We start from the raw sequence: 26,540 nt of genomic DNA, 5'->3' as shown, positions 1-26,540 counted from the left end.
TGTCCTCGTACACAAAAAGTTAGCATGCAGGTATAGCAAGTAATTAGGAAGGCAAATGGAATGTTGGTCTATATTGCAAGGGGGATGGAGTGTAAAAGTAGGAAAGTCTTGCTACAACTGTACAGGGTGTTGGTGAGACCACACATAGAGTACTGCGTACAGTATTTAAGGAGGAATATACTTGTATTGGAGGCACTTCAGAGCAGGTTCACTAGGTTGATTCCTGGGATGAAGGGGTTGTCTTATGAGGATGAAAGGTTGAGCAGGTTCAGCATGTACTCATTAGAGATTAGAGGAATGAGAGGTGATCTTATTGAAACATGTAAGATTTTGAGGGGGCTTGACAGGGTAGATGCTGAGAGGATATTTCCTCTCATGAGGGAATCTAGAATTAGGGGGTATAGTTTCAGAATAAGGGGTCGCCCATTTAAGATGGAGATGAGGAGGAGTTTTTCTCTCAGAGGATTGTGAATCTTTGGAATTCTCTACTACAGAGAGCTATGGAAGCTGGGTCATTGAATATATTCAAGGGTGAGATAGACAGATTCTTGAACTGTAGGGGAGTCAAGAGTTATGGGGAACAGGCAGGAAAGTGGCGTTGAGGCCAAGATCAGATCAGCGATAAGCTTATTGAATGGTGGAGCAGGCTCGAGGGGCCGGATGGCCCACTCCTGCACCTATTTCTTATGTTCTTTGTCTTCAATGACCGCAACATTAGCCCTTCCCTTTAAGGGAGGGAAGGAGCCTGTAAAACTGGCAGTGCTGCCCCGAACATTGCATAACGCTCTGCCGCTACCGCCCCTCTTGCTCACTTTAACGCTCTAAGGGAAGTGGTAGCACTTGATTTAGTGCTCCACTTCCCTCTTGGAGCACTAAACCGGAAGTTTGCGTCGGAATCAATTGTGTATGGCCCGACGATACTTTTGCGTTCCCGCAAACATTATCACCCCCAAACAGGGAGCTATGCAATTTCTAGCCCCAAGTCTCTGGAGTAGGACTTGTGCCCACAACTTTCTCACTCAGAAACGAGAGTACTACCCATTGAGCCACAGCTGGTGCTCAGGGAGGTAAGACTAAATAAATCGTAGCAAATTAGCAGAGACCGGAAAAAAAAGGCAGTTCAAAATCATTCTGAAAAGACATCAATCACACTGGCACCAGTGTTTGGAAGTAGTGCATACTTCAAAAAAGGTCCCTGTGGTTATGCTATCCCAGCAGTCTGTAGTAAGCTGCTGAAACAAAGAATTATATGGAGTCACTGCACAGGAACCCTAACGATAGGAATATTTAGAGTAGTATGTTTGAATGCTAACTTCATGAGATTCAGACATGATCGTACTCTGTAAGGAGCTGCTCCACTGACATCGGTGAGTAACACATTGGGAGTTGCACAGGTTAGTTGACTTGGTGAATGGAAGGGAAAGCTCACTGCTGGCTAATCACTAATTGTCTCTCATACAGTGCCCGCAGCAAGAAAGGATGTCAGTTTATCGTCTCATAGTTCACTCACTTGTCAATTCCCTGCTGAGTGTGCAGACCCAAATGATAAGTTCCAATGGAGATGCTAAAGAGCAGGAAAACTAGAGCTGTCCGTTGCTACACAGGAGATGTGAGAGTGTAGTTTGCGAAGGTTGTGATGGGCTGAAGTCAGCAGATTTCACAAGCACGACTTCAGTGGGTACGTGGGCCTGTCGTTGGGAACTTGTTGTCCGGTGTGGGAAATGGTGTGCAGCTGCAGTTCCTGAAAGGTTTCAGCTGCTGTTGAAAAGGGTCTTGACTCTGGCTGTGCAGAAAGCTGGAAATAGCCAGGCATGAGGCAAGGCACCTCAATATTCTGCTGCTACTGGAGGAAGGGTTGCCCTGTTTAGGACCTCAGGGCACACTTCTCTCATGGGGCATTCTGCTTGACATGAGGTGGTGGACAGGGTCAGTGCTGTATCTATGTGGGAGCAGATGAGAGAAAAGGTTAAAAGTCTCGGGAAGTCTGCCAAGGTAAGGAAAGGCAGTAAAGTGGATGGGAAAATTATAATCGGCACAGTGACTTTCCTTTCACCATGTTAGGCTGCGTAAAAGCTGCATGGCATGCCTCCAGCAAACAGCTCTGTCCAAGTTTCACATTCAGCACAACATAGGTTATTACTGCCACATTAAACTGCAACTGTAGTCACATTACCAAAAGCAAGGTCAGAAAGTAACCTTACAATGCAATTAGGGAATATAATGCCATGGCAGTATCGGAGACCTGGCTCAAGGGCAGGATTGGGTATTCAATATTCCTGGATATACAGTGTTCAGTAAAGATAGGGAAGGAAAGATAGGAGGTGCGGTGTCAGTATTGGTAAAGGAGAGTGTTACTATACTGGAGAGGATGTCCTGGATGGGGTCAACAATTTATATGGCTAAAGTTAAGAAATAATAGAGGTGCCATTACACTACTAAGTGTATTGAAAAGTGGAAAAAATATGGAGGAGCAAATTTGCAGAGAAATTACAGAGAGAAGCAAGAACTATAGAGTAATGAAAATGGGGAACTTCAATTATCCTAATAGAGACTGGGATAATAGTAGTGTAAAGGGCAGAGAGGGGGAAGAATTTCTGAAGGGTGTTTAGGAGAACTTTCTTGATCAGTACGTTTCCGGCTCGACAAGGGAGGAGGCATTGCTGGATCTGGTTCTGGGGAATGAGGTAGGTCAAGTGGAGCAAGTATCAGTAGGGGGAACATTGAGGGAACAGCGATCATAGTAAATTAAGATTTAGATTAGCTATGGAAAAGGACAGTGAGAAATCTAGAGTAAAAGTACTTAATTGGAGGAAGGCCAATTTCAGTGGGATGAGAATGGATCTGGCCCGGGTAATTGGAATCAAAGATTGGCAGGCAAAACTGTAGTGGAACAATGGTCTTTAAAGAGGAAATAGTTCGGGTACAGTAGAGATACATTCACATTAGGGAGAAAGATAGGGCAACTAAAGTCAGAGCTCCCTGGATGACGAAAGAGATAGAGAGTAAGATGAAGCAGAAAAAGAACGCGTATGACAGATGCCAGATCGAGAATACATCTGAGAATCAGGCTGAATAAAGAAAGTTCAGAGGAGCAGTGAAAAAAGAAAAATAAGAGGGGCAAAGAGAGGGTATAAGAATAGAATGGCAACTGACATAAAAGATAATCCAAAGTCTTCTATAGCAAATAAATAGTAAGAGGAGGGGTGGGGCCAATTAGGGACCAAAAAGGAGACCTACGCATGGAGGCGGAGGGTATGGCTGAGGATACCAAGGAAGAAGATCCTGCCATAGCATCATCATAGGCAGTCCCTCGAGATCGAGGAAAACTTGCTTCCACTCCTAAAGTGAGTTCTTCGGTGGCTGAACAGTCCAATAGGAGAGCCACAGTCCCTGTCACAGTTGGGACAGATATTCATCGGGGGAAGGGGAGGGGGGTGGCGGTGGCACTGAATTACCATACGTTCCTTCCGTTGCCTGCGCCTGATCTCTTCACGCTCGCAGCGTTGAGAATCGAAGAGCTCAACGACCTCCCGAATGCACTTTCTCCACCTAGTGTGGTCTTCGGCTAGGGTCTTCCAGGCGTCAGTGGTGATGTCGCACTTCACCAGGGAGGCTTTGAGGGTGTCCTTGTAACGTTTCCGCTGCCCACCGTTGGCTCGTTTGCCATGAAGGAGTTCCGCATATAGCAGTTGTTTAGGGTGTCTCGTGTCTGGCATGCAAACCACGTGGCCTGCCAAACGGAGCTGCCATAGACATAGTAAAGAAAGAGGCAGAGGAGATACTGGATGGGATAAGAATTGATAAAGGTGAGGTACTAGAAAGGCTGGCTGTACTTAAAGTTCATAAGTCACCGGGACCGGACGGAATGCATCCTAGGATGCTGAGGGAGGTGAAGGAAGCCAGACGACTGGAGAATTGCAAATGTTACATCATTGTTCAAAAAAGGTTAACCGCAGCAACTACAGGTCGGTCAGTTTAACCTCAGTATTGGGGGAGCTTTTAGAAACAATAATCAGGGACAAAATTAACAGTCACTTGGACAAGTGTGGATTAATTAAGGAAAGCCAGCATGGATTTGTTGAAGGCAAATTGTGTTTAACCAACTTGATCGAGTTTTTGATTGCGGTTGACATGGTGTACGTGGATTTCCAAAAGGCATTCGACAAAGTGCCATATAATAGGCTTGCCAGCAAAGTTGAAGCCCATGGTATAAAAGGGACAGTGGCAGCATGGATACGAAATTGGCTATGTGATAGGAAACAGAGAGTAGTGGTGAACAGTTGTGTTTCGGACTGGAGAAATGTATACAGTGGTGTTCCCCAGGGGTTGGTACCAGGACCACTGCTTTTCTTGATATATATTAGTGACTTGGATATGGGTGTACAGGGCACAATTTCAAAATTTGCAGATGACACAAAACTTGGAAGTATAGTGAATAGTGAGAGGATCGTGATAGACTTCAAGAGGACATAGACAGGCTGGTCGAATGAGCAGACACGTGACAACAACAACAACAACAACGTGTGTTTATATAGTGCCTTTAACGTTCCAAGGCGCTTCAAAGGAGTATTATGAGACAAAAAATGTGACACCAAGCCACATAAGGAGAAATTAGGGCAGGTGACCAAAAGCTTGGTCAAGGAGGTAGGTTTTAAGGAACATCTTGAAGGAGGAAAGAGAGGTAGAGAGGGTAGAAGTTTAGGGAGGGAATCCCAGAGCTTTGGGCCCAGGCAACAGAAGGCACAGTCGCCAATGGTTAAGCGATTATAATCACTCAACCATTGATGAAATTTAACGCAGAAAAGTGTGAATTGATACATTTTGTTAGAAAGAACGAGGAGAGAAAGAAATAGTACAATCCTAAAGGAGATGCATGAACATAACGACCTAGGGGTATGTGTGCATTAATCGTTGAAGGTGGCAGGGCAAGTTGAGAAAGCAGTTAAAAAAAGCTTATGGGATCCTGGGCTTCATGAATAGAGGTATAAGAGTAAATAGCGTGAAAATTATGATGAACCGCTATAAAACACTGGTTCGGCCTCAACTGGAGTATTATGTCTAATTCTGGGCACTGCACTTTAGGAAGGATGTGAAGGCCTTAAAGAGGGTTCAGAAAAGATTTATGACAATGATTGCAGGGATGAGGGACTTCAGTTACGTGGATAGACTGGAGAAGCTGGGGTTGTTCTCCTTGGAGCAGAGAAGATCGAGAGGAGATTTGATAGAGGTGTTCAAAATCATGAGGTGTCTGGACAGAGGAGAGAGAAACTGTTCCCATTGGCAGAAAGGGTTGAGAACTGGAGGACACAGATTTACAATAATTGGCAAAAGAACCAGAGGGAAGATGAGGAGAATTATTTTTCATGGAGCGACTGCTTCCAACAAACCGGAAGCTGGGCCAAAGACCGGTAGCTGCACAGAAGTGTTCTGCGCGTCAATCTGTGATTTAAGTATTCATGTATAATAATATAGTCATATCGCATAGATCTGTTGGGCTCTGGGTTGGTTTAATAATAATATATAATATTACAGGTTGGTTTAAGTATTAATGTATAATAATTGTGGGGGAAGGGTTGCGGAGATTTATTTGTTTGGAGAGCGAAGGGAAAGGAGAAGAGAATTTATTAAAAATTGACGTTTGATGAGTTTTTCTGGCCCAGATTTTCTTTTTCTAACGTGTTTCTGTTTGGCAAAAATGCATTAAACTAATCATTAATCTTCACCCTTGGATATACACTTGAAAAGGAAAGCATTTCCTAATTGGATAGCTCTTTCAAAGAGCCGGCACAGGCACAATGGGCCGAATGGCCTCCTTCTGTGCTGTATGATTCAATGACTTGATAGCCCAGTGTGCAGTACTTGTAACATTATCCTATTCCCTTTCCTGCAATGAATGTTAAAGAGGTTGACATCACTCTGGCTGACCTGTACACTGCAGCTGTGCTCTATCTGGCATATAACTAACAAAATTGCTATGAGCCAAAATTCTGGACTAAACAAAAGTCTGCCAGAATCATATTATATTTCATACTCCACATTTCGTTATAAAATACAATGATAATGGTGGCCTCACCCAGTGCTCCCAGAACAACCAATGTTACAGACTGTCAATGAATCACTGCAACCATAGTTTATCATTGCAACCACAAGCCTGAGGAAAGTATGAGTAAATATTGGGGTTTGCCAATTTGTGACATCTATCTCGGTGACATTCTGAAGCCACATTTCAATGAAAGATTTATGAATCATCGAGATTTCAATGTAAAAGGAAGCCATTGTTCTACTGCACCTGTGCCAGCTGCACATTGAAGCTATCTATTGTTAGCATTCTTTTTGCTCTTTCTGTATGACCTTTAATATTTACTTGTTCAAGTGTTTTTCTGATGCTCGCTTAAATGTGTGATACTTAGCTTCAATCACTACTTATATAAGAACGTAAGAAATAGGAGCAGGTGTAGGCCATATGGCCCCTCGAGTCTGCTCCGCCATTCAATAGGATTATGGCTGAACTGATCTTGGCCGCAACTCCACTTTTCTGCCTGTTCCCCATAACCCTTGACTCCCCTATAGTTCAAGAATCTGTCAATCTCACCCTTCTATATATTCAATGACTCAGTTTCCATAGCTCTCTGAGGTAGAGAATTCCAAAGATTCACAATCCTCTGAGAGAAAAATTCCTTCTCATCTCTGTCTTAAATGGGCAACCCCTTATTCTGAAACTATGCCCCCTAGTTCTAGATTCCCCCATGAGGGGAAACATCCTCTCAGCATCTACCCTGTCAAGCCCCCTCAGAATCTTATATATTTCACTAAGATCTCCTCTCATTCTTCTAAACTCCAACGAGTATAGGCCCAATCTGCTCAACCTTTCTTCATAAGACAACCCCTTCATCCCAGGAATCAACCTCGTGAATCTTCTCTGAACTGCCTCCAATGCTAATATATCCGCTCTTAAATAAGGAGACCAAAGCTGTACGCAGTACTCCAGGTGTGGTCTCACCAACGCTCTGTACAGTTGTGGCAAGACTTCCCTACTTTTATAGTCCATTCCCCTTGCAATAAAGGCCAACATTTCATTCGCCTTCCTGATTACTTGCTGTCCTTGTGATAATGGACTCAATTTTCTAATAAACCTATTCATGAAAACAATCCTTCCGAGTTCCTCTATGCCTCCAGTACTAACCCTGAGTTTATGAGTAAGAGTTTATGGATTAAAATTCACCTTTACTAATGACTTTGAAATAGAAGCAACCCATACTGCACCAAGATTCACTGACACAAGAATACATACCAGCATTTTAAAAGCACTTGTTCAGAATATTTAGCTCATGGCAAATATCTTGATCCCTTAGTTACAGTGATTCCTTGTTGCGTCATCAGGCCTAGCTCTGCCGCATTTTGACAATATAACGAGGGTCCTCTGTCCACCACTGAAACAACCCCACACTCTTGCTTCACCCTTAACCACAGCCCCACAACAAGATTTAAACCATGTCAGCAGGTTACAAAACAATGTAAAGTGCAGCGCATTATACTGAGGCACAAGCAGATCTGTTTTTTTTTTAAAAGGATTAATGGAAAGTCAGGGCAGCTGTTCAACAGGCAAACAAGTTAATTTTGAGGTGCTAAACAAGGGTTTGTGCTATAAGGTAATCCGATAAATACATTCAAGTTATATGGAATGAACATAACTGTCATCTCTTTGTGTTTCACTATTAAGTTACATCAGCACTGTTGTGAGTGAGTTGTATATTAACCCCCATAACAGTGAAATATGATGTTCTGCTTATATACTATACAAACATAAAAATGCAATATAAAATGTAAGCTCTTTTAAAATTAACCTAATTGTCGGTTATTTAGGTTCTTTTAACCCAACATATTGATCTGCAGGAAAGATTACTCATCAAATATTGTCAAAATAGTCTGCCAACATTCACTGTCTAAGATCACACATGAAGGGATTGGCCACTTGGCTGCCAGGGTCTGGGATCTGCACCCCAAAACAGAGTCAACACTTTCAGGAGAGGCGGGGGTGGGGGGGGAGGGGGGGGCAGGAGGGAAACTGGACATAAGCTAAACAAAGCCTGATTCCTGATGTCTGAATGGCTTCATGAGCTGAACATGTACAACTTGTCAGCCCAAGGAGAGAGAAATTTCCCTTAACATCCCAGCAGGCTAAGGATTAAACACCGAGGGGCATTAAAATGTCACAATGAAGCTACCAAACATCAGGACAATTACTGTGATGTAATTAAGACTGCAAACAATAAACTATTTGTCTATATGTTTCACTGATAAACGGTTCTATTACTAGTATAAAATGCAAGAAGTTGCTATAAAACCATGTGCATTCTCAAAATGTAACAATACTCAATAATACTTATCTGATAAAATGAAATTGCCTTGCCAAGATTGCACTGGGACATACAAGGTTCTTTGCAGAAATCCTCCAAACAACTGCAAAATAAAACACTTGTTACTTAAGGAGGTGTCTGTTTTAAAGGAGAAGACCAAAATATGTACACAAAGTTTGAGGTTACCTCTGAATTCGGAGTGCTGGTAATAGCGGGTAATAGTGAGATAGTGGGTAATGCACTATCCTTCGATTCTGGAACCTGGGTTTGAATCCAAGCCTCAGACTAATGGGATGGCAGTCTTCTCTCTCTGTTGGCTGTACAGGTCCATGATGAAGTTATTCTGGGATTTCTCAACCCATTTTCCTGGTCTTTTCATGCTCAGAATGAAGAACAGCTTACCAACAGCTCAGGTTCATAAGGATGGCAAATGTAGGAGATGGAAAAACTCATACCGATGGAAATTAAAGAGTTCTGCCACAGCTTGTAATGTCACTGGAGCAGAACTTCATGATGTCAGTTTGACGGGGGTCTCCTTTTATCCAAAATGCTGTGCATAAATTGCCTTTAATCAATCATTTTCAAGCATATAACACAATAACAAAGAGTGACTGACAGACCTGGGTGGATGCACTGTTCAACATTTTTGTAACATTTATTGTTATTAGGCATTTCAGGTGGAAAGTATCCCCTTTATAGAAACAATATGAAGGTTACTACAAAAACAAACATTGAAGACATCCTACCATGGACATCCATCCATGAAAAATTGTAACATTATTCAATCAAAAGAAAAACAGAAATTACAAAGAATTCTAAGCATTTGTTGTACTGGATGTATAATACATAGACACACTATAAGAAATCAAAGAAGCACAATGCAGACTAATCTGGGAGCCACAATTTCAATCAATGCGTGAAGACCTTGAGTGATGACAGTCTTTTCTTGTGATTGGGATTAAGTTCTGGATCCCATTGTGTACTCTGTTCGTACAATTGCTAACAGCAACAAAACTAATCCTTTAAATTATTAATATTCATGATAATAACAATTAAGCCTTTAAGATTTGGTCAACCAACTCACAGTGCATCATGCCAAAGAAAGGAGGAGGTGTGGATCGGAAGGGACAGTCATTGGGAGTGACTCTCACAGTGCTTCTTAGCAGCTGCTCGAGGAGCATATTGTCCATGAGCTTGGGTGATTCACCTACCAATCCTCAGAAGGTGCTTGTCCTGGGACCACCATAAACTCACAGCACAAAATAAAAACATTCCGAGTTGGGGTGTTCTACAATTAAACTCTAGATGACGTTAAACTGCTTTCGGAAGGCATGAGGAAACAACTTAAGGCACCAAATCAGTTATTGTGACATAATAAGAAACATATTGACAGTGGAACACATCTAATTTAATCATGTTGCTAACATTTATCATAATCTATACTTGCAGTATAAAAGTACAACACAGTGTGCCACATAGCACCCAACAAGAATTAAAATAGCAACTCAGCATTCATATTTAAAATGTTTTACAGGATACCTAACAAAGTTGTCTAATAACTTAAAAACCACGACTGTTGCCAAACATTTTCAAAAAGGAAACCAAATCATTGTTTTTGTTTTCACATACTTTTGACATATACAATACTCGGTCTCTCGCTTTCTCACTGCAAATGCAGATAACCTGATAAGCCTAATAGCATAAATAATAATTAAATTCACCGATGACACCAAATTGGGGGAAGGGTTGTAACAAATTTTAATGGGCCTTGTGAATGACTAGAGGAAGACATAGGTGGGAAGAGAGGTGGCAGTCGCAGTTCAATATAGAAACAAATTAAATTAGTGCATTTTGGATGCAAGAATAGGAGAAGAATGTATATGTTAAATGGTAAGACCTTAAATGGAATAGAGGAGCTGAGGGACCTTAGTGTGCATATACGTCGGTCAATAAGGTGGCAACTCAGGTAGATATGACCAATAACAGAATCCTTGGATTTGTAGCCAGAGACATAGGATACAAAAGCATAGGGATGATGTTGAACATGTACAAGATGTTAGTTAGGCCTCAGTAGGAGTATTGTTTACAGTTTACAGTTATAAAAAGTGAATGGAAAATATTCGAAAAGCTATAGAGTAGACTCATTGGGATGTTACCATAGATGAGGGTTTTTCCACTGATGCAAAGGTTGAGGGGTGACCAGATAAAGGTCTTCAAGGTTATGAAGGGTTATTATAGGATAAATATAATAGATTGTTTCCACTGCTTGGTGGGACAGGTAATCACAAAAATAATTAAAGGGGCAGTTAGAAAAAAAAGCTTTACAGAGAGAGTGGCCAGAATGTGGAATTGTCTGCTACAACACATTGTTGAAGCAGAGTCCCTAAATATTTTTTTTAAAGGAATTAGATAGTTGGTTGAAAGAGAGGAACATTAAAGGATATAAGGAGTGTATAGCAGAGTGGGATTAGATTTGGTGACTCGAGAAAAACACGAAAGCAGACTTGATGGGCCGAAGAGCCTGTGCTGTAACATTCGATGATTCTTTGTACTCTCACAGAGACCTCAACTTGAAAACAATTTTATAAATCATTTCCGTTCCAGTCACATTTTTTGCATGGGTGGTGTTTGATGTAAATCTCTACCCTCTGACAACGATTTCACCTCAAACACTACTTCCTTCATCAAGAGTGCCATTTACTAAAGAATGTTTGAGCAAGGGGTAGGAGGGGAGGGGGACCGAGGAACTCTACATCAGCCTCTTGGGATACGCCTTGCCTTGTGCAACCATTTAAAAGGACAAGTCAATTCTTCAGAATTGACACGTCATCCTAAATCCAAGAGAGTTGCAGTCACTTACTAATGTTTGGTATAAAACTGTTCCTCAGAGTCTTGTGAGCAAGTTTTTTTGGGGGGATAGAACGTTCCAATGCACTGTGATCATGAATGGGTGGTGCTCTCCTTGGCCCAGAGTCTGCTGTGTGACTAGTCACTGCAGGGGAACTCTCTACATGAACTGTCTCCTCAAAGCAGGCCTCAGGGGAGTAGTTTTAGCACTAACACTGGTCACCAAGATCTAACCAATTGTCCAATGGATGGCTGATGTCCAATTAGACTGCAGAAAGGATCAAAGATGTCCAAAATTGGACAATCTGTAAATAAGCATAAAGATAAAGGTTTGTGACCAGATTCATTGAATAAATTTAAGACAGAGGTAGACAGTTTCTTAACCGATAAGAGAATAAGGGGTTATGGGGAGCGGGCAGGGAAGTGGACCTGAGTCCATGATCGGATCAGCCATGATCATATTAAATGGCGGAGAAGGCTTGGGAGGCCGTATGGCCTACTCCTGCTCCTATTTCTTATGTTCTTATGTTCTTATGACTATCACATCTAATAAGGACCACTAAATATACTTAGGGCCGGAACATTGTCTCTGGGACCATTTCCTGTGGGAATATTTCTCCATTTTTACTCAGTCAGGCTCCTGAATCTGAATCTAATGGAATAATGTCAGCAGCTTTAGCTATTTTTCCCCTTTTGACATTTAGGATTACGTGGCAATTGGGGAGAAATAAATTCTTTGAAGATTGATGGGTTAGGCAAAGTTCTGAAAGGGTTTTTTTTTTAAAACAGCAACTGGAGTGGTGAGTGAGTTTATTTATCAATTTAAACGTAGACGCAACTGTCAAATCACTACAGCTTTTTCTTTCTTAGTATTTTATTTTTTTTCTTATTCTTACAGCTTGCAGACCCTTCCAGAGGGGCAACAGGTTGCAACAGATATACAAATCAGGAATACAGTTTTTAACAACATTTTAATGTTCATAAAAAATAAACCAAAGTTGTAGTTTATATTTCAGTCTAAGCTCAGCCTAGTACTGTGTCAATTTTAATCATTAAACAATAATGCTTCTTTACAGTTACCATATTTCCATTTCACGATGCACCCATTTTGGTAGGAAAATAATTAATGATTTTTATGGCAAGCAGCAACAATTAAAGGAACTTCTCAAAAGTCAGGTAAGGAGACTAATAAACAGAGCGACAGCAAAGGAAGAGAACAGGGAAAAAATCACAGGCAAATACACCAATGTTGATAAGAACATATGTTCAGGAGTTTATTGTAACATGTTCTTTAGGTATCATTTCTGGGTAAGGTGTCTTCATCACTTTAATTACTCTTATCTGTGTGGACCTGTCATATAATCACTGTTTCTGGGACCGCTTCTTGTGGACGATGCACTACCTCCTTGACAGTTGCAGTTGGGGCAGTGGTGGTGGTGTGGCGGAGGCCGGTGATGGTGAACCGAAGACCCCGATGACATGGAAATAGCAGAAGCAGCCGCCATCATGGGCATGGAGAACCACGGATTGCAAAATGGCAACAAACTGGCCAGGTGTGCTTGTGCAGCGGCCGCAGCAAGGTCAGGATACATGCCTTGGAAACCCGGCATCCCCATCATAGGTCCAAAACCAGCAGCCATAGGGGGCATAAGATGATACACTGAGGTAGCTGAAGTGGTGCTGCTGGTCTCCACAGCATGATTACCAGCCCGGAACAGGCCGCCATGTTGTGACGGATGAAACTGAGTCATTTGGTTTACTTTAGCACTTTGCTCTGTAGCTATATGGTCGGCTGGTCTCACTGCTAGGGCAGGGGGAGCCGAATTGCCAGAGCCATTTGTGTTCCCAGTATTGGTGACGCGTTGATTGCTGAGATTACTTTCGAATGCAAATTTTTGCTCATTTTCCCTCGTAGGTGACACTAAGTTGTTCTGCTGTACAGCTAAAGTCTGTATTAGTTGTCTCGGGCCACCTGGTGTCCCCCCACTGACAGGGAAGTCACTATTGGAATCCCCTTCTGTGCAGTTAAAATTAGGAATCGCACTTTTAATCCCAACTCTTCGCTTCATTCTGGGCAGCAGGTGAGGGTAATCTCTTCTGAAATTCAGGTTATGGTAAAACTGAAACTGAAATAAAAATACCATAATTTTATTAATCACTGGCTATAACTGACTTTTAACCTTTTCAACCCTGAATTCTTTTGGATTTATACTGTAAACTGGGGCATTTCTGCACCACAAAACTGTGCCTTGGCCTTAAGGGAGTTAAAGGACTGTGATCATTTTTGATCAGTATTGGAATATACAGGGTTGCCAACTCTGGCTGGGTGTATTCCTGGAGCTGTCAGCTCCTGCCTCCAACCGTGCCACACTCCTACCATTGGTCGCCCAACACCTCCATCCTCACGGTGCACAGCCTGTCCACACCAATTGGAATGTGAATAGACTCTTCATTATCCGATTGGATGATTCTTGACAGTTAGAAAAAGCCCTTCCCAACCTGCCCCCCATGTCTGATATTTTTATAACCAATAGACAAAAACATTCAAATAAAAACATTTTTTACACAGTTTTTTAATGCCCGTATGATTTTTCTCCCCAGGTTTGCTCGCAGCAGTGTTCTGAAGATTAGTCTTTGATTCCTAGGCACTGCAGAGCAATCCTGGAGGGGTGACAACCCTAGTAATATATGCTGCGGCCCCGATTTTATCTCCAGATGGATTTCCCCACTTAGGTCTGAGTTAAAATTACAGTCGGGTCTCGAATATGTCATCGGGTCGCAACGTGCATATATAGAGAAGGACCCTGTGGGCTCCGGGCACGTGCTGCCTGCTCAAGAGAGCAGGTTAAAAATTGCAGATGTTGCAATCATGGCAGCTTTCGGACAGGTAAAAGCCAGGGCGATTCTAATTGCCTGCCCACCTGCCCCCTAACAGTAGCTACATTGTTTGACGGATTATAAATCAAGAAAGGAGGGAACACTATACAGTCGGTGGTCGGCAAGGAGCGGGAGGCCCGGAAGTCGGCAAGCAACGGGAGGATAAAGCCTGCCTCATTGGTAAGTACCTCTTCTCTTTTATAAAAGATAATTCTAATTAGAGGGATGGCAGGGCAGCTCAGTCCTGTGGAGTGCTTGTCCTGCAGCATGTGGGAAGTCCTGGACGCTTCGTGCGGCCTAGACAACCATGTGTGCAGGAGGTGTCTCCAGCTTCAACTACTCGAGCTCCGCATTTCGGAGCTTGAGCGGAGGCTGCAGTCAATACGGTGCATCCGCGAGGCTGAGAGCTACGTGGATAGCACATTTCAGGAGGTGGTCATCCCACAGCTTAAAAGCGTGCAGGCGGAGGGTGACCACCAGACGGATGAAGAACACTTGGCAGGTAGTGCAGGAGTCCCCCCTGAGTCCATCTCGCTTTCTAACAGATATTCTCTTCTGAGCACCGGTGAGAGCGATGGTGCCTCTGGGGAGTGCAGTCACAGCCAAGTCAAAGACACCAAGGATGGCTCAGCTGTACAGGGGGGGAGAGACAAAGAATAAAAGAACTGTAGTGGTAGGGGATTCAAAAGTTAGGGGAATAGGGAGGTGTTTTTGTAGCCATAGACGTGACTCCAGGATGGTATGGTGCCTCCCTGGTGCCAGGGTCAAGGATGTTACAGAGCGGACGCAGGGCATTCTGGGGGGAGAGGGTGAACAGCTAGAGGTCGTGGTCCATATCGGGAGCAATGACATAGGTAGAAAGAGGGATGAGATCCTACAGGCAGAATTTATGGAGCTAAGAGAAAAATTAAAGGGTAGGACCTCAAAGGTAGTAATCTCCGGGTGCTAATAAGTACAATACAAGCATACAGAGGATGAACACATGGCTGGAGAGTTGGTGCAGGAGGGAGGGCTTTAAAATCGTGAGGCATTGGGACCGCTTCTGAGGGAGATGGGACCTGTACAAACCGGATGGATTGCACCCCAAAAACACCAGGACCAATATCCTCGCGGGGAATTTTGCTAGTGCTTTTGGGGGAAAGTTTAAACTAGCTTGGCAGGGGGATGGAAACCTGAGAACAAATTCAATAGGGAAGGAAGTAAAGCTGAAATTAGAAAGCAAGAATGTAGAAAGTGAATCTGTAAGACAGAGGATACAAGCGTTAATAAGTAATAATCAAGGAGGTCTTCCAGTGCTAAATTTTATATACTTCAATGCAAGGAGTATAGCGAATAAGGCGGATGAGCTGAGAGCACAGGTAGGCACTTGGGAGTATGACATTATAGCCATTACAGAGACATGGGTGAAAGAGGGGCAGGTTTGGCAGCTCAATAGGACAGAGAGGGGGTAAAAAGGGTGGGGGCCGCCATATTGATTAAAGAAACTATTACAGCTGTGAAGAGGGATGATATGTTAGAGGGATCATTAACTGAGGCCATATGGGTCAAACTGAAAAATAAAAAAGGGGCGATCACACTGCTCGGCGTATATTATAGACCCCCAAACAGTGGGAGGGTGATAGAGGAGCAAATCTATAGGCAAATTTCCGTGAAGTCTAAAAACCATAGGGTAATAATAGTAGGGGATTTCAACTATCCTAATATTGATTGGGACAAATATATTGTGATGGGTATAGAGGGTGCAGAATTCCTAAAATGCATTCAAGAGAACTTTGTTAGTCAGTATATAACAAGCCCAACACGGGAGGGGGCAGTTCTGGATTTAGTTTTGGGGAATGAAGCTGGGCATCAGTGGGAGAGCACTTGGGTGCCAGTGACCATCATTCAGTCAGATTCAAGGTAGTTATGGATAAGGAAAAGGATAGACCAGGAATAAAAGTCCCAAATTGGGGAAAAAGCTAACTTTGCTAAGTTGAGAAGTGATTTGGCCACAATGGACAGCTACTTGAACATAAATCAGTGTCGGAACAGTGGGAGGCATTCAAGGAGGAGATCCAGAGGGCTCAGGTCAAATATGTGCACTTAAAGAAAAAAGGGTGGGAATAACAATTCTAGAGCCCCCTGGAGGTCTAGGAACTTACAGAGGAGGATAAAGAAAAAAAGGGAAGCTTATGTCATATAACGACGGCTAAATACTGTAGAATCTCTGGAGGAATACAGAAAGTTCAGAGGTGAAATGAAAAAGGATATTAGGAATGCTAAGTGAGAGCATGAAAAATTCTTGGCAAGTAAAATCAAGGAAAACCCAAAGATGTTCGATAAATATGTTAAGAACAAGAGGATAACTAAAAAAAGGGTAGGGCCTATTAGAGATCATGGGGGTAATCTGTGTGTGGAGGCAGAAGATGTGGGTATGGTTCTTAATGAATACTTTGCGTCAGTTTTCACAAAGGAAAGGGGCAATGCAGATTCTGCTATTGAGGAGGAATGTGAAATTCTGGATGAAATAAACATAGTGAGAGAGGAATGTAGTACCCTTGTATAAGAAGGGAGAAGGGATAGGCCGAGTAATTACAGGCCTGTAAGCCTAGCCTCAGTGGTGGGAAAATTATTGGAAAAAATCCTGAAGGGGTTTAGCAGCTTTGAAAGTGGGTAAGTCCCCAGGCCCGGATGAAATGCATCCCATGCTGTTGAGTGAAGCAAAAGAGGAAATAGCAGAGGCCTTGACCATCATTTTCCAATCCTCTTTGGATTTGGGCATGATGCCGGAGGACTGGAGGACTGCTAATGTAGTACCCTTGTATAAGAAGGAAGAAGGGATAGGCCGAGTAATTACAGGCCTGTAAGCCTAGCCTCAGTGGTGGGAAAATTATTGGAAAAAATCCTGAAGGACAGGATAAACCTACATTTAGAAAGGCAAGGATTAATCAGGGACAGTCAGCTCGGATTTGTTAAGGCAAAATCGTGTTTGAATTTTTTGAGGAGGGTCGATGAGGGTGGTGCGTACGATGTAGTGTACATGGCCTTTAGCAAAGCTTTTGATAAGATCCCACATGGCAGACTGATCACGAAGGTAAAAGCCCAGGGCAAGGTGGCAAGTTGGATCCAAAATTGGCTTAGAGGTAGGAAGCAAAGGGTAATGGTTGATGGATGACTGGAATTATGTTTCCAGTGGAGTTCCGCAGGGCTCAGTACTGGGTCCCTTGCTCTTTGTGGTATACATCAATGATTTAGATTTGAATATAGAGGGTATGAGTAAGAAGTTTGCAGATGACACTAAAATTGGCTGTGTGGTTGATAATGAAGAGGATAGTCATGGACTCATCATCATAAGCAGTCCCTCGAGATCGAGGAAGACTTGCTTCCACTTAAAAATAAGTTCTTAGGTGACTGAACAGTCCAATATGGGAATTACAGTCTCTGTCACAGGTGGGACAGAAAAGCATTGAAGGAAAGGGTGGGTGGGACTGGTTTGCCACACACTCCTTCCACTGCCTGCACTTGGTTTCTGCATGCTCTCAGCAATGAGGCTCAAGGTGCTCAGCGCCCTCCCGGATGCACTTCCTCCACTTAGGGCGGTCTTTGGCCAGGGCCCAGGTGTCGGTGGGGATGTTGCATTTTATCAAGGAGGCTTTGAGGGTGTCCTTGAAACCTTTCCTCTGCCTACCTTGGGCTCGTTTGCCGTGAAGGAGTTCCGAGTAGAGCGCTTGCTTTGGGAGTCTATCAATCTATTGGTCAGGTGGGCAGAACAGTGGCAAATGGAATTTAATTTGGAGAAATGTGAGGTAATGCACTTGGGGAGGACTAATAAGGAAAGGGTATACACATTAAATGGTAAGCGACTTAGAAGTGTAGATGAACAAAGGGACCTTGGAGTGCTTGTCCACAGATCCCTGAAAGTAGCAGGCCAGGTGGATAAGGTGGTTAAGAAGGCACACGGAATGCTTGCCTTTATTGACCGAGGCATAGAATATAAGAGCAGGGAGGTTATCCTTAAATTGTATAATACACTGGTTAGGCTACAACTGGAATACTGCGTGTAGTTCTGGTCGCCATATTATAGGAAGGATGTGATTGCACTGGAGAGGGTGGAGAGGAGATTTACTAGTATGCTGCCTGGAATGGAGAATCTTAGCTCTGAGGACAGATTGGATAGGCTCGGATTGTTCTCCTTGGAACAGCGGAGGCAGAGGGGAGACCTCATTGAGGTGTATAAAATTTTGAGAGGCCTGGATATAGTGGATAGCAAGAGCCTATTTCCCTTGGTGGAGGGGTCAATTATGAGAGGGCATAGGTTTAAGTGGTTGGTGGAAGGTTTAGAGGGGATATGAGGGGAAGCTTCTTCATGCAGTGGGTTTGGGGGTCTGGAACTCACTGCCTGGAAAGGTGGTAGAGACAGAAACCCTCACCACATTTAAAAGGTGCTTGGATGGGCACTTGAAGTGCCGTGACCTGCAGGGTTATGGACCTAGAGCTGGTAAGTGGGACTAGACTGGATAACCTCTTGCTGGCTGGCACAGATATGATGGTAAGTACTTTAGGGAATCTAATATGCCAGAGTGATCTCCTGGACTAGTTTTGATCGCCTGGATGGGTCGGAGAGGAATTTCCCAGATTTATTTCCCCTATTGGCCTGGGTTTTTATCTGTTTTTTGTCTCTCCCAGGAGATCGCATGGCTCCGGGTGGGGTGGAGTGAAAAATGTTGCGATACATGGGGTATCGCAGTTGTGTCCGCCATTGTTCATTGTTCATAGGTTTATGTGCATCCTTCAGGGCAGCTGACCGAGGACCATGTGGCTCTTTGTTGGCCGGCGAGGGCACGATGGGTCGAAATGGGCTTCTTCTGCACTGTAAATTTCTATGTCTCTATGTTTCTAAATAATGGAGGCTTGTAAAAAAGGAACAGAAATAATCATGGACGATTTTAACCTTTATATTGATTGGACAAAGAAAATTCACCAGGGTAGCCATGAGGAAGTGTTCATAGAGTATATCCGGGATTGTTTCCTTGAACAGTACGTTGTGGAACCAACCAGGGAGCAGGCTATCTTAGATCTGGTACTTTGCAATGAGACAGGATTAATAAATGATCTCCTAGTAAAGGATTCTCTTGGAACGAGTGATCATATCATGGTTGAATTTCAAATTCAGTTGGAGGGTGAGAAAGTTGGATCTCAAACCAGTGTCCTAAGCTTAAATAAAGATGATTACAAAGGTATGAAGGCAGAGTTGGCTAAAGTGGACTGTGAAAATAGATTAAAGTGTGGGAGGGTTGATGAGCAGTGGCAGACATTTAAGGAGATATTTCATAACTCGCAACAAAAATATATTCCAATGAGAAGGAAAGACTGTAAGAGAAGGAATAACCATTCATAGCTAACTAAGGAAATAAAGGATGATATCAAATTAAAAACAAGAGCATACCAAGTGGCCAAGACTAGTGGGAGGCCAGATGATTGGGAAACTTTTAAAAGCCAGCAAAGAACGACTAAAAAAATAATAAAGAGGGGGAAGATAGATTATGAAAGTAAACTAGCACGAAATATAAAAACAGATGGTAAGAGTTTCTACAGGTACATAAAAAGGAAAAGAGTGGCTAAAGTAAATGTTGGTCCCTTGGAGGATGAGACTGGGGAATTAATAATGGGGAACAGGGAAATGGCAGAGACTTTGAAGAAATATTTTTGTATCGGTCTTCACGGTAGAAGACACTAAAAACATCCCAATAGTGGATAATCAAGGGGCTATAGGGAGGGAGGAACTAAAAACAATCACTATCACTAAAGAAGTAGTACTCGGTAAAATAATGGGACTAAAGGCAGACGTCCCCTGGACCTAATGGCTTGCATCCTAGCGTCTTAAAAGAAGTGGCTGCGGAAATAGTGGATGCATTGGTTGTAATCTACCAAAATTCCCTGGATTCTGGGGCGGTCCCAGCAGATTGGAAAACCGCAAATGTAATGCCCCTATTTAAAAAAGGAAGCAGACAGAAAGCAGGAAACTATAGACCTGTTAGCCTAACGTCTGTCGTTGGTAAAATGCTGGAGTCCATTATTAAGGAAGCAGTAGCAGGACATTTGGAAAAGCATAATTCAGTCAAGCAGAGTCAGCATGGTTTTATGAAAGGGAAATCATGTTTGACAAATTTGCTGGAGTTCTTTGAGGATGTAACGAGCAGGCTGGATAAGGGGGAACTAGTGGATGTGGTGTATTTGGATTTCCAGAAGGCATTCGATAAGGTACCACATAAAAGGTTACTGCACAAGATAAAAGTTCACGGGTTTAGGGGTAATATATTAGTATGGATAGAGGATTGGCTAACTAACAGAAAACAGATAGTCGGAATAAATGGGTCTTTTTCCGGTTGGCAAACAGTAACTAGTGGAGTGCTGCAGGGATCGGTGCTGGGACCTCAACTATTTACAATCTATATTAATGACTTGGATGAAGGGACCAAGTGTAATGTAGCCAAGTTTGCTAATGATACAAAGATGGGTGGGAAAGCAAATTGTGTGGAGGATACAAAGCATCTGCAACGGGATATAGACAGGCTAAGTGAGTGGGCAAAAATTTGTCAGGTGGAGTATAATGTGAGGAAAATGTGAGGTTATCCACTTTGGCAGAAAAAATAGAAAAGCAAATTACTATTTAAATGGAGAAAAATTGCAAAGTACTGCAGTACAGAGGGACCTGGGGGTACTTGTGCATGAAACACAAAAAGTGAGTATGCAGGTACAGCAAGTAATCAGGAAGGAAAATGGAATGTTGGCCTTTATTGCAAGGGGGATAGAGTATAAAAGCAGAGAAGTCCTGCTACAACTGTACAGGGTATTGGTGAGACCTGGAGTACTGTGTACAGTTTTGGTTTCCGTATTTAAGGAAGGATATACTTGCATTGGAGACAGTTCAGAGAAGGTTCACTTGGTTGATTCCGGAGATAAGGGGGTTGACATATGAAGATATGTTGAGTAGGTTGGGCCTGTAGTCATTGGAGTTCAGAAGGATGAGAGGTGAATTTATCGAAACATATAAGATAATGAGGGGTCTCGACAAGGTGGATGCAGAGAGGATATTTCCACTCATAGGGAGTGGAACTAGGGGGTTTGAGAATCAACTTTCTCGCCCTCCAACTGAATTTGAAATTATGGTCACTCATTTCTAGAGGATCTTTTACTACAAGATCATTTATTAATCCCACCTCATTGCACAGTACTAGATCTAACATAGCCTGCTCTTTGGCTGGTTCTGCAACATACTGTTCAAGGAAACTATCCTGGATACACTCTATGAACTCCTCCTCAAGGCCACCCTGGACAATTTACTTTGTCCAATCAATATGCCATTCCTTTTTTACAATCCTCCATTATTTCTTGATTTATACTCCATCCAATCGTGTAGCTACTGTTAGGGGGCCCATAGACTACGCCCACCAGTGACTTTTCCCCTTTGTTATTCCTTATCTCCACCCAAACTGATTCAACCTCTTGATCCTCTGAGCCAATATCGTTTCTCACTAACCCCCTGATACCATCCTTTATTAACAGTGCTACTCCACCTTCTTTTCCTTTCTGTCTGTCCTTCCGAATTGTCAAATACTCCTGAATATTTAGTTCCCAGTCCTGGTCACCTTGCAACCACATCTCTGTAATGGCTATCAGATCATACCCATTTGTATCTATTTGTGCCATCAACTCATCTATTTTGTTACGAATGCTACGTGCGTTTAGACTTTCCTTTCCTCTCCAAAGTCCTTGAACGTGTTGTCGCCTCCCAAATTCATGCCTATCTTTCTTGAAACTCCATGTTTGAATCCCTTCAATCTGGTTTTCGCCCTGCCACAGTATCGAAACAACGTTCATCAAAGTCACAAATGACATCCTTTGTGACTGTGATATAGGTAAACTCTCCCTCCTCGTCTTTCACGACCTGTCTTTAGGCTTTGACATAGTTGACCACTCCATCCTTCTCCAACGCCTCTTCACCATTGTCCAGCTGGGAGGGACTGCACTCACCTGGTTCCATTCTTATCTATCTAATGGTAGCCAGAAATTCTCCTGCAATGGCTTCTCTTCCCACTCCCGCATCATTACCTCTGGTGTCCCCCAAGGATCTATCCTTGGCCCCTCCTATTTGCCGTCTATATGCTGCCCCTTGAGGATATCATCCAAAAACACGGAGTCAGTTTTCACATGTGCACTGATGACATCCAGCTCTACCTCTCCACCATTTCTCTTGACCTCTCCATGGTCTCTAACTTGTCAGACTGCTTGTCCGACATCCAGTACTGGATGAGCAGAAATTTTCTCCAATTAAATATTTGTGGCGGAGACCATTGACTTTGGTCTCCGCCACAAACTGCGTTCCCTCGACCCTGACTCCATCCCTAGCATCTATCTGAGGCTAAACCAGACTGTTCACAACCTAGGAATCATATTTGACCTTGAAATGAGCTTCCGGCCATATATCCGCAGCATAATTAAAATTGCCTATTTCCACCTCCATAACATTGCCCTCCTCCTCCATTGCCTCAGCTCATCTGCTGCTGAAACCCTCAGCCATGCCTTTGTTACCTCTTGACTTGACTACACCAATGCACTCCTGGTTGGCCTACATAAACTTGAGGTCATCTAAAACTCGGCAGCCCGTGTCCTAACCCGCACCAAGTCCCGCTCACCCATCATCATCATCATCACCCCTGTGCTCGTTGACCTACATTGGCTCCCGGTTATGCAACGCCTCGATTTCAAAATTCTCATCCTTGTTTACAAATCACTCCATGCCCTTGCCCCTCCACATCTCTGTAATCTCTTTCAGCCACACAACCCCACAAGATGTCTGCGTTCCTCAAATTCTGCCCACTTGAGCAGCCCTGATTATAATCGCTCAACTATTGGTGGCGGTGCCTTCAGCTGCCCGGGCCCTAAGCTCTGAAACTTTGTTTTGGGATGTGAATGACTTGGCGAGGCAGTGCTTATTGCCCATCTCTAGATAGCCTGAGGGCATTAACAGTCAACCACAGTGTGTGGGACTGTAGTCCCATGTAGGCCAGACCAAGATAAGGGTTTTTTATAGCAAGTCCCCTTCCCTGAAGTACATTCATGAACCAGTTGGGTTTTTAACACAATCCAGCACCTTTCACAGTCACTATCTGTACATGATGGGGAGAATAAACTCGAGTGAGCGAATGAAACAAGAAGAAATAATAAGCAATAAAAATGTTAAATGTAATCTTTGATAAGTTGTTGGCATTTGTGTCAGGACGAGTACAAGAAAAGTTCAGGAAAAAGTTGCAGCAATTCACATTTGTTTTCCTAGTCTGTTCATGCCCACAGTAAATCTGGAACCAAAACACAAGGAAAATGCAAGAAAAAATACTTTTGGACAAACCTGGTCATGATCAGGGAGTACTGAATATTTGTCAATCAAATAAACCCGTGTGGCATTATCCTAACCCGTGTGATAACATCAATTGGGTACGGCTGAGGGAATAATTTAAACAACTTGTGGATCTCCCTTGGCATTGCCCACTGAAAGTCAGAACAAAGCTAATTTCTCTCGGGTGCTCTAGTGTTGCTACAGGTATAGGTGATAGGGATCTGGAGCCTGTTATGCTCCATACAATGCTAGAATTATAGAGCTGGAGACATGGATGTGTTTCACAGAATGGCAATGTTCAGATAAGGAGTGCCCAACATACATAACAATTTTTCTATATATTAAAGATATGTTTGCCGCATTTGGACACACATCAGATGCAGTTCTCAACCTTAGACTTCTACTGAAATGTATGGTATGCTATTCCATAATGCATTGTTTCCAATATTTCTAACCGCACTAACGGCAGTTCCTTCATATTTTTTTCACTCCTGTTTTTCTGACTGTTTCCCCCTCTGCTTCCTGAATGTGGTGATTTACACTAGGGTACAATTCAACAGGTGTCAAATGACCTCCACGACCTCACCCAAGTGGCCTTTTCATTCTTCATGTGTGAGCCTAGACAGTGAGCGTTAGCGGGTTATGTGGCCATGGGGAGCATCGCCCAACATCAACACACACACATACCTTCCAGCACCAATCACTTACTAGTGATCAGGAAATGGGACCGAGGCTGAACCCCGAAAATCTTTTAGTCATTAGTACCATAACCTTGACTGAAAGCAACCACTTCAGCACAGATAAGGGATTGAACTGCAGTCCTTCCTGGCAGTATGGTTCAACACAACACTACATTATGTATTTACACACTGAACCAACAGGGAATATATGTATTCTCTGTTTTTAAATTATTATGAATACATTTGATACACAATTTATAGCACCGGAGATCTTTCTTGTACGCTGTTAAGAACAAGGCAGGTCCATCTTTACAAATCCATGAACAAATAAATTGCACTGGATATATTTATCCAACAAAGTATCTGGTGTATGTAATTTGGTCAGATCCACAGGTTGGATTAATTACACAGGCATGAATCCCTAACACGTATTCTCTATTGTAACAAGTTTGTTAATCACAGAGGTCCAGCCTCCAATACATTCTGACATCATAGATAATGTAACTAGCATAGCAACAGGGAATGACCTATTATGGCATCATCACCTTAGCAACCATATCAGTCACTCTTGCAGGTCATTCTGGTACAAAATGCACAGAGGATGCAGGTCAGGAGATTGTGCTGCATTGTATTTATTCCATAAGTGACTCCAGCCTGGTCATAATCTATGAGCATTGTGATGGTCAAGATTATAAGTTAAATAAAGTAACATAGACAATCAGCTCTTGGCATTTATTCCAATGATATACTATGAAAGACTTTAATTACCTTTTTGATGTTTAAGCACTTTATAAGGGAAATTTGTTTGGTCAGATGGCAGACGAGTTGGTCGTGCAAGGAGAACATGCATGTTTCTCCTGTAGGGAACCAATTCTTTCAGTGTGCTACGGTAACCTGGTTCCTCAGAACATATCTTACAGATCATTTATAATAATCATAGGACAATGCAGAATGTCATTATAGATCTATACGTCTCCTAGTGCACGTTACTATTTCCTTTACCAAAGGCTTAAATAACTTATTTTTGTGATGCAAAATTTTCACAGGTGTATTTTATAATTGTTTTAGTATTTGCTTGCATCAATTGACAGGGAGGTATTGTTAAATGCATTTTTTGTTGTTGGAATTATTATATTACCTACAAAGCAATAAACCACTTTCCAAATATGCTGATTCATAAATGTTGAGGAAACTGATGGCATAGACTGAGGTAACTCATTTAGCTTACTAACTGACCCATTCCTTCTGTCTCCCTAATAAACTGTGGTGTTTGAGAACAGAAGGCATAGGTTTGGGTTTGGAGGGGGGAGTGATGTAATATGCAATATTAGCGACAACAATTGTTTGTTACTCTATACTTGCATTTCTACCTTGGTCATTGAAACTGCTCCTTTTTCTTCAGCAATGAATTCAGAAAGAGAGGCAGATCGTTGAAAATCTTGGCGAATTTTGCTAAAACCATACAGATTCAGCTGCCGAATGAAACTTTTCATGCAGTCAGTTTCAAAAATCCTAGAGGGACCACGCCGCTCCAGCACCTCTTTCTTAAAGGACTCCTCATCTATAACTACACAGTTTCCACCATCGTCCCACCGGATGGATGCAAACTGATCGCTCTCAACGATTTTCCAGAGTTTTTTCGGGAAGGTAAGTGACATAAGGTCAGTGTCACCTACCTCCTCGTAGTAGACTAGCCTGGGTCTTTTTAAAACCGACTCCTCGGTCAGAGCTTGGAGAGCATTTTCTTCTAATATTGTCCTCAATTCCGAGTCCCCTGCTGCTGTTTGGTCACACGCTGACCCGGCTGGAGACCTTTCATGGGTCTTCTCAGTAGATGGGGTGACTTCTTTTTGAGCACTTGAGCATGAGTCCGCGGCCGTGGAATTTAAGTCACCTTCAGTGTCGCTGTCCTTTTCCACTTTTATAGCTTTCTGGAGTGCAGACATTGCCTCGGGGGGAGGGAAGAGGGGGGTGGGGTTTTGTGAAGGTGTCCCTGTTGTGCCAAGCGAAGTCGAAAGGTAACGAGGCGGGTTGATCCTTGATCTACACAGAAGCTGGCGCTGAACAGAATAAGTTGAGTGATGTGTTGGTTAAAATATAGTGAGGAGTTCCAGATCGTCATAAAACAAACCGCCAACGTGCTCAGGGCCGTCACAATAGAGTCTGCCACAATCCACGGGCCGTCACAATCAGGATAACCTTCACCCTGTCCCCTGGAGAAATGAGACATCAGCTTAAAATCCTGCTTTAGGAGTGTGTGTGTGTGTGTGTGTGGAGGGTGGGACTGGGACAACATCAGCTCATGGTCACTCGTGTGGCATGTTAAAGATTTTGGATTGTGGAAGGGGCCATTTCTGATTCCCCATCACCACCATCTGGTCTATTTTTACTGGACCAAGGAGA

The 26,540-nt window shown here is 42.9% G+C and overlaps 1 protein-coding gene across 1 annotated transcript; it reads right to left on the bottom strand.

The window, feature by feature from the left end:
• Positions 1-1,657: 1,657 nt before the first annotated feature.
• On the bottom strand, positions 1,658-26,083 carry LOC139266110 (heat shock transcription factor, Y-linked-like). The gene is made up of 5 exons (XM_070883958.1): positions 25,508-26,083; positions 12,607-13,330; positions 11,439-11,509; positions 3,456-3,641; positions 1,658-1,795 (listed from the first exon to the last, which is right to left on the bottom strand). Exons 1-5 carry the CDS (start codon positions 26,081-26,083, stop codon positions 1,658-1,660), a joined length of 1,695 nt encoding a protein of 564 aa, XP_070740059.1.
• Positions 26,084-26,540: the final 457 nt, after the last annotated feature.

The sequence above is a fragment of the Pristiophorus japonicus genome, chromosome 6 (assembly GCF_044704955.1).
Source record: "Pristiophorus japonicus isolate sPriJap1 chromosome 6, sPriJap1.hap1, whole genome shotgun sequence".
Taxonomy (NCBI): Eukaryota; Metazoa; Chordata; class Chondrichthyes; family Pristiophoridae; genus Pristiophorus; species Pristiophorus japonicus.
The sequence above is the reverse complement of the archived record's forward strand: the minus strand, read 5'-3'. Positions and strand labels throughout refer to the sequence as shown.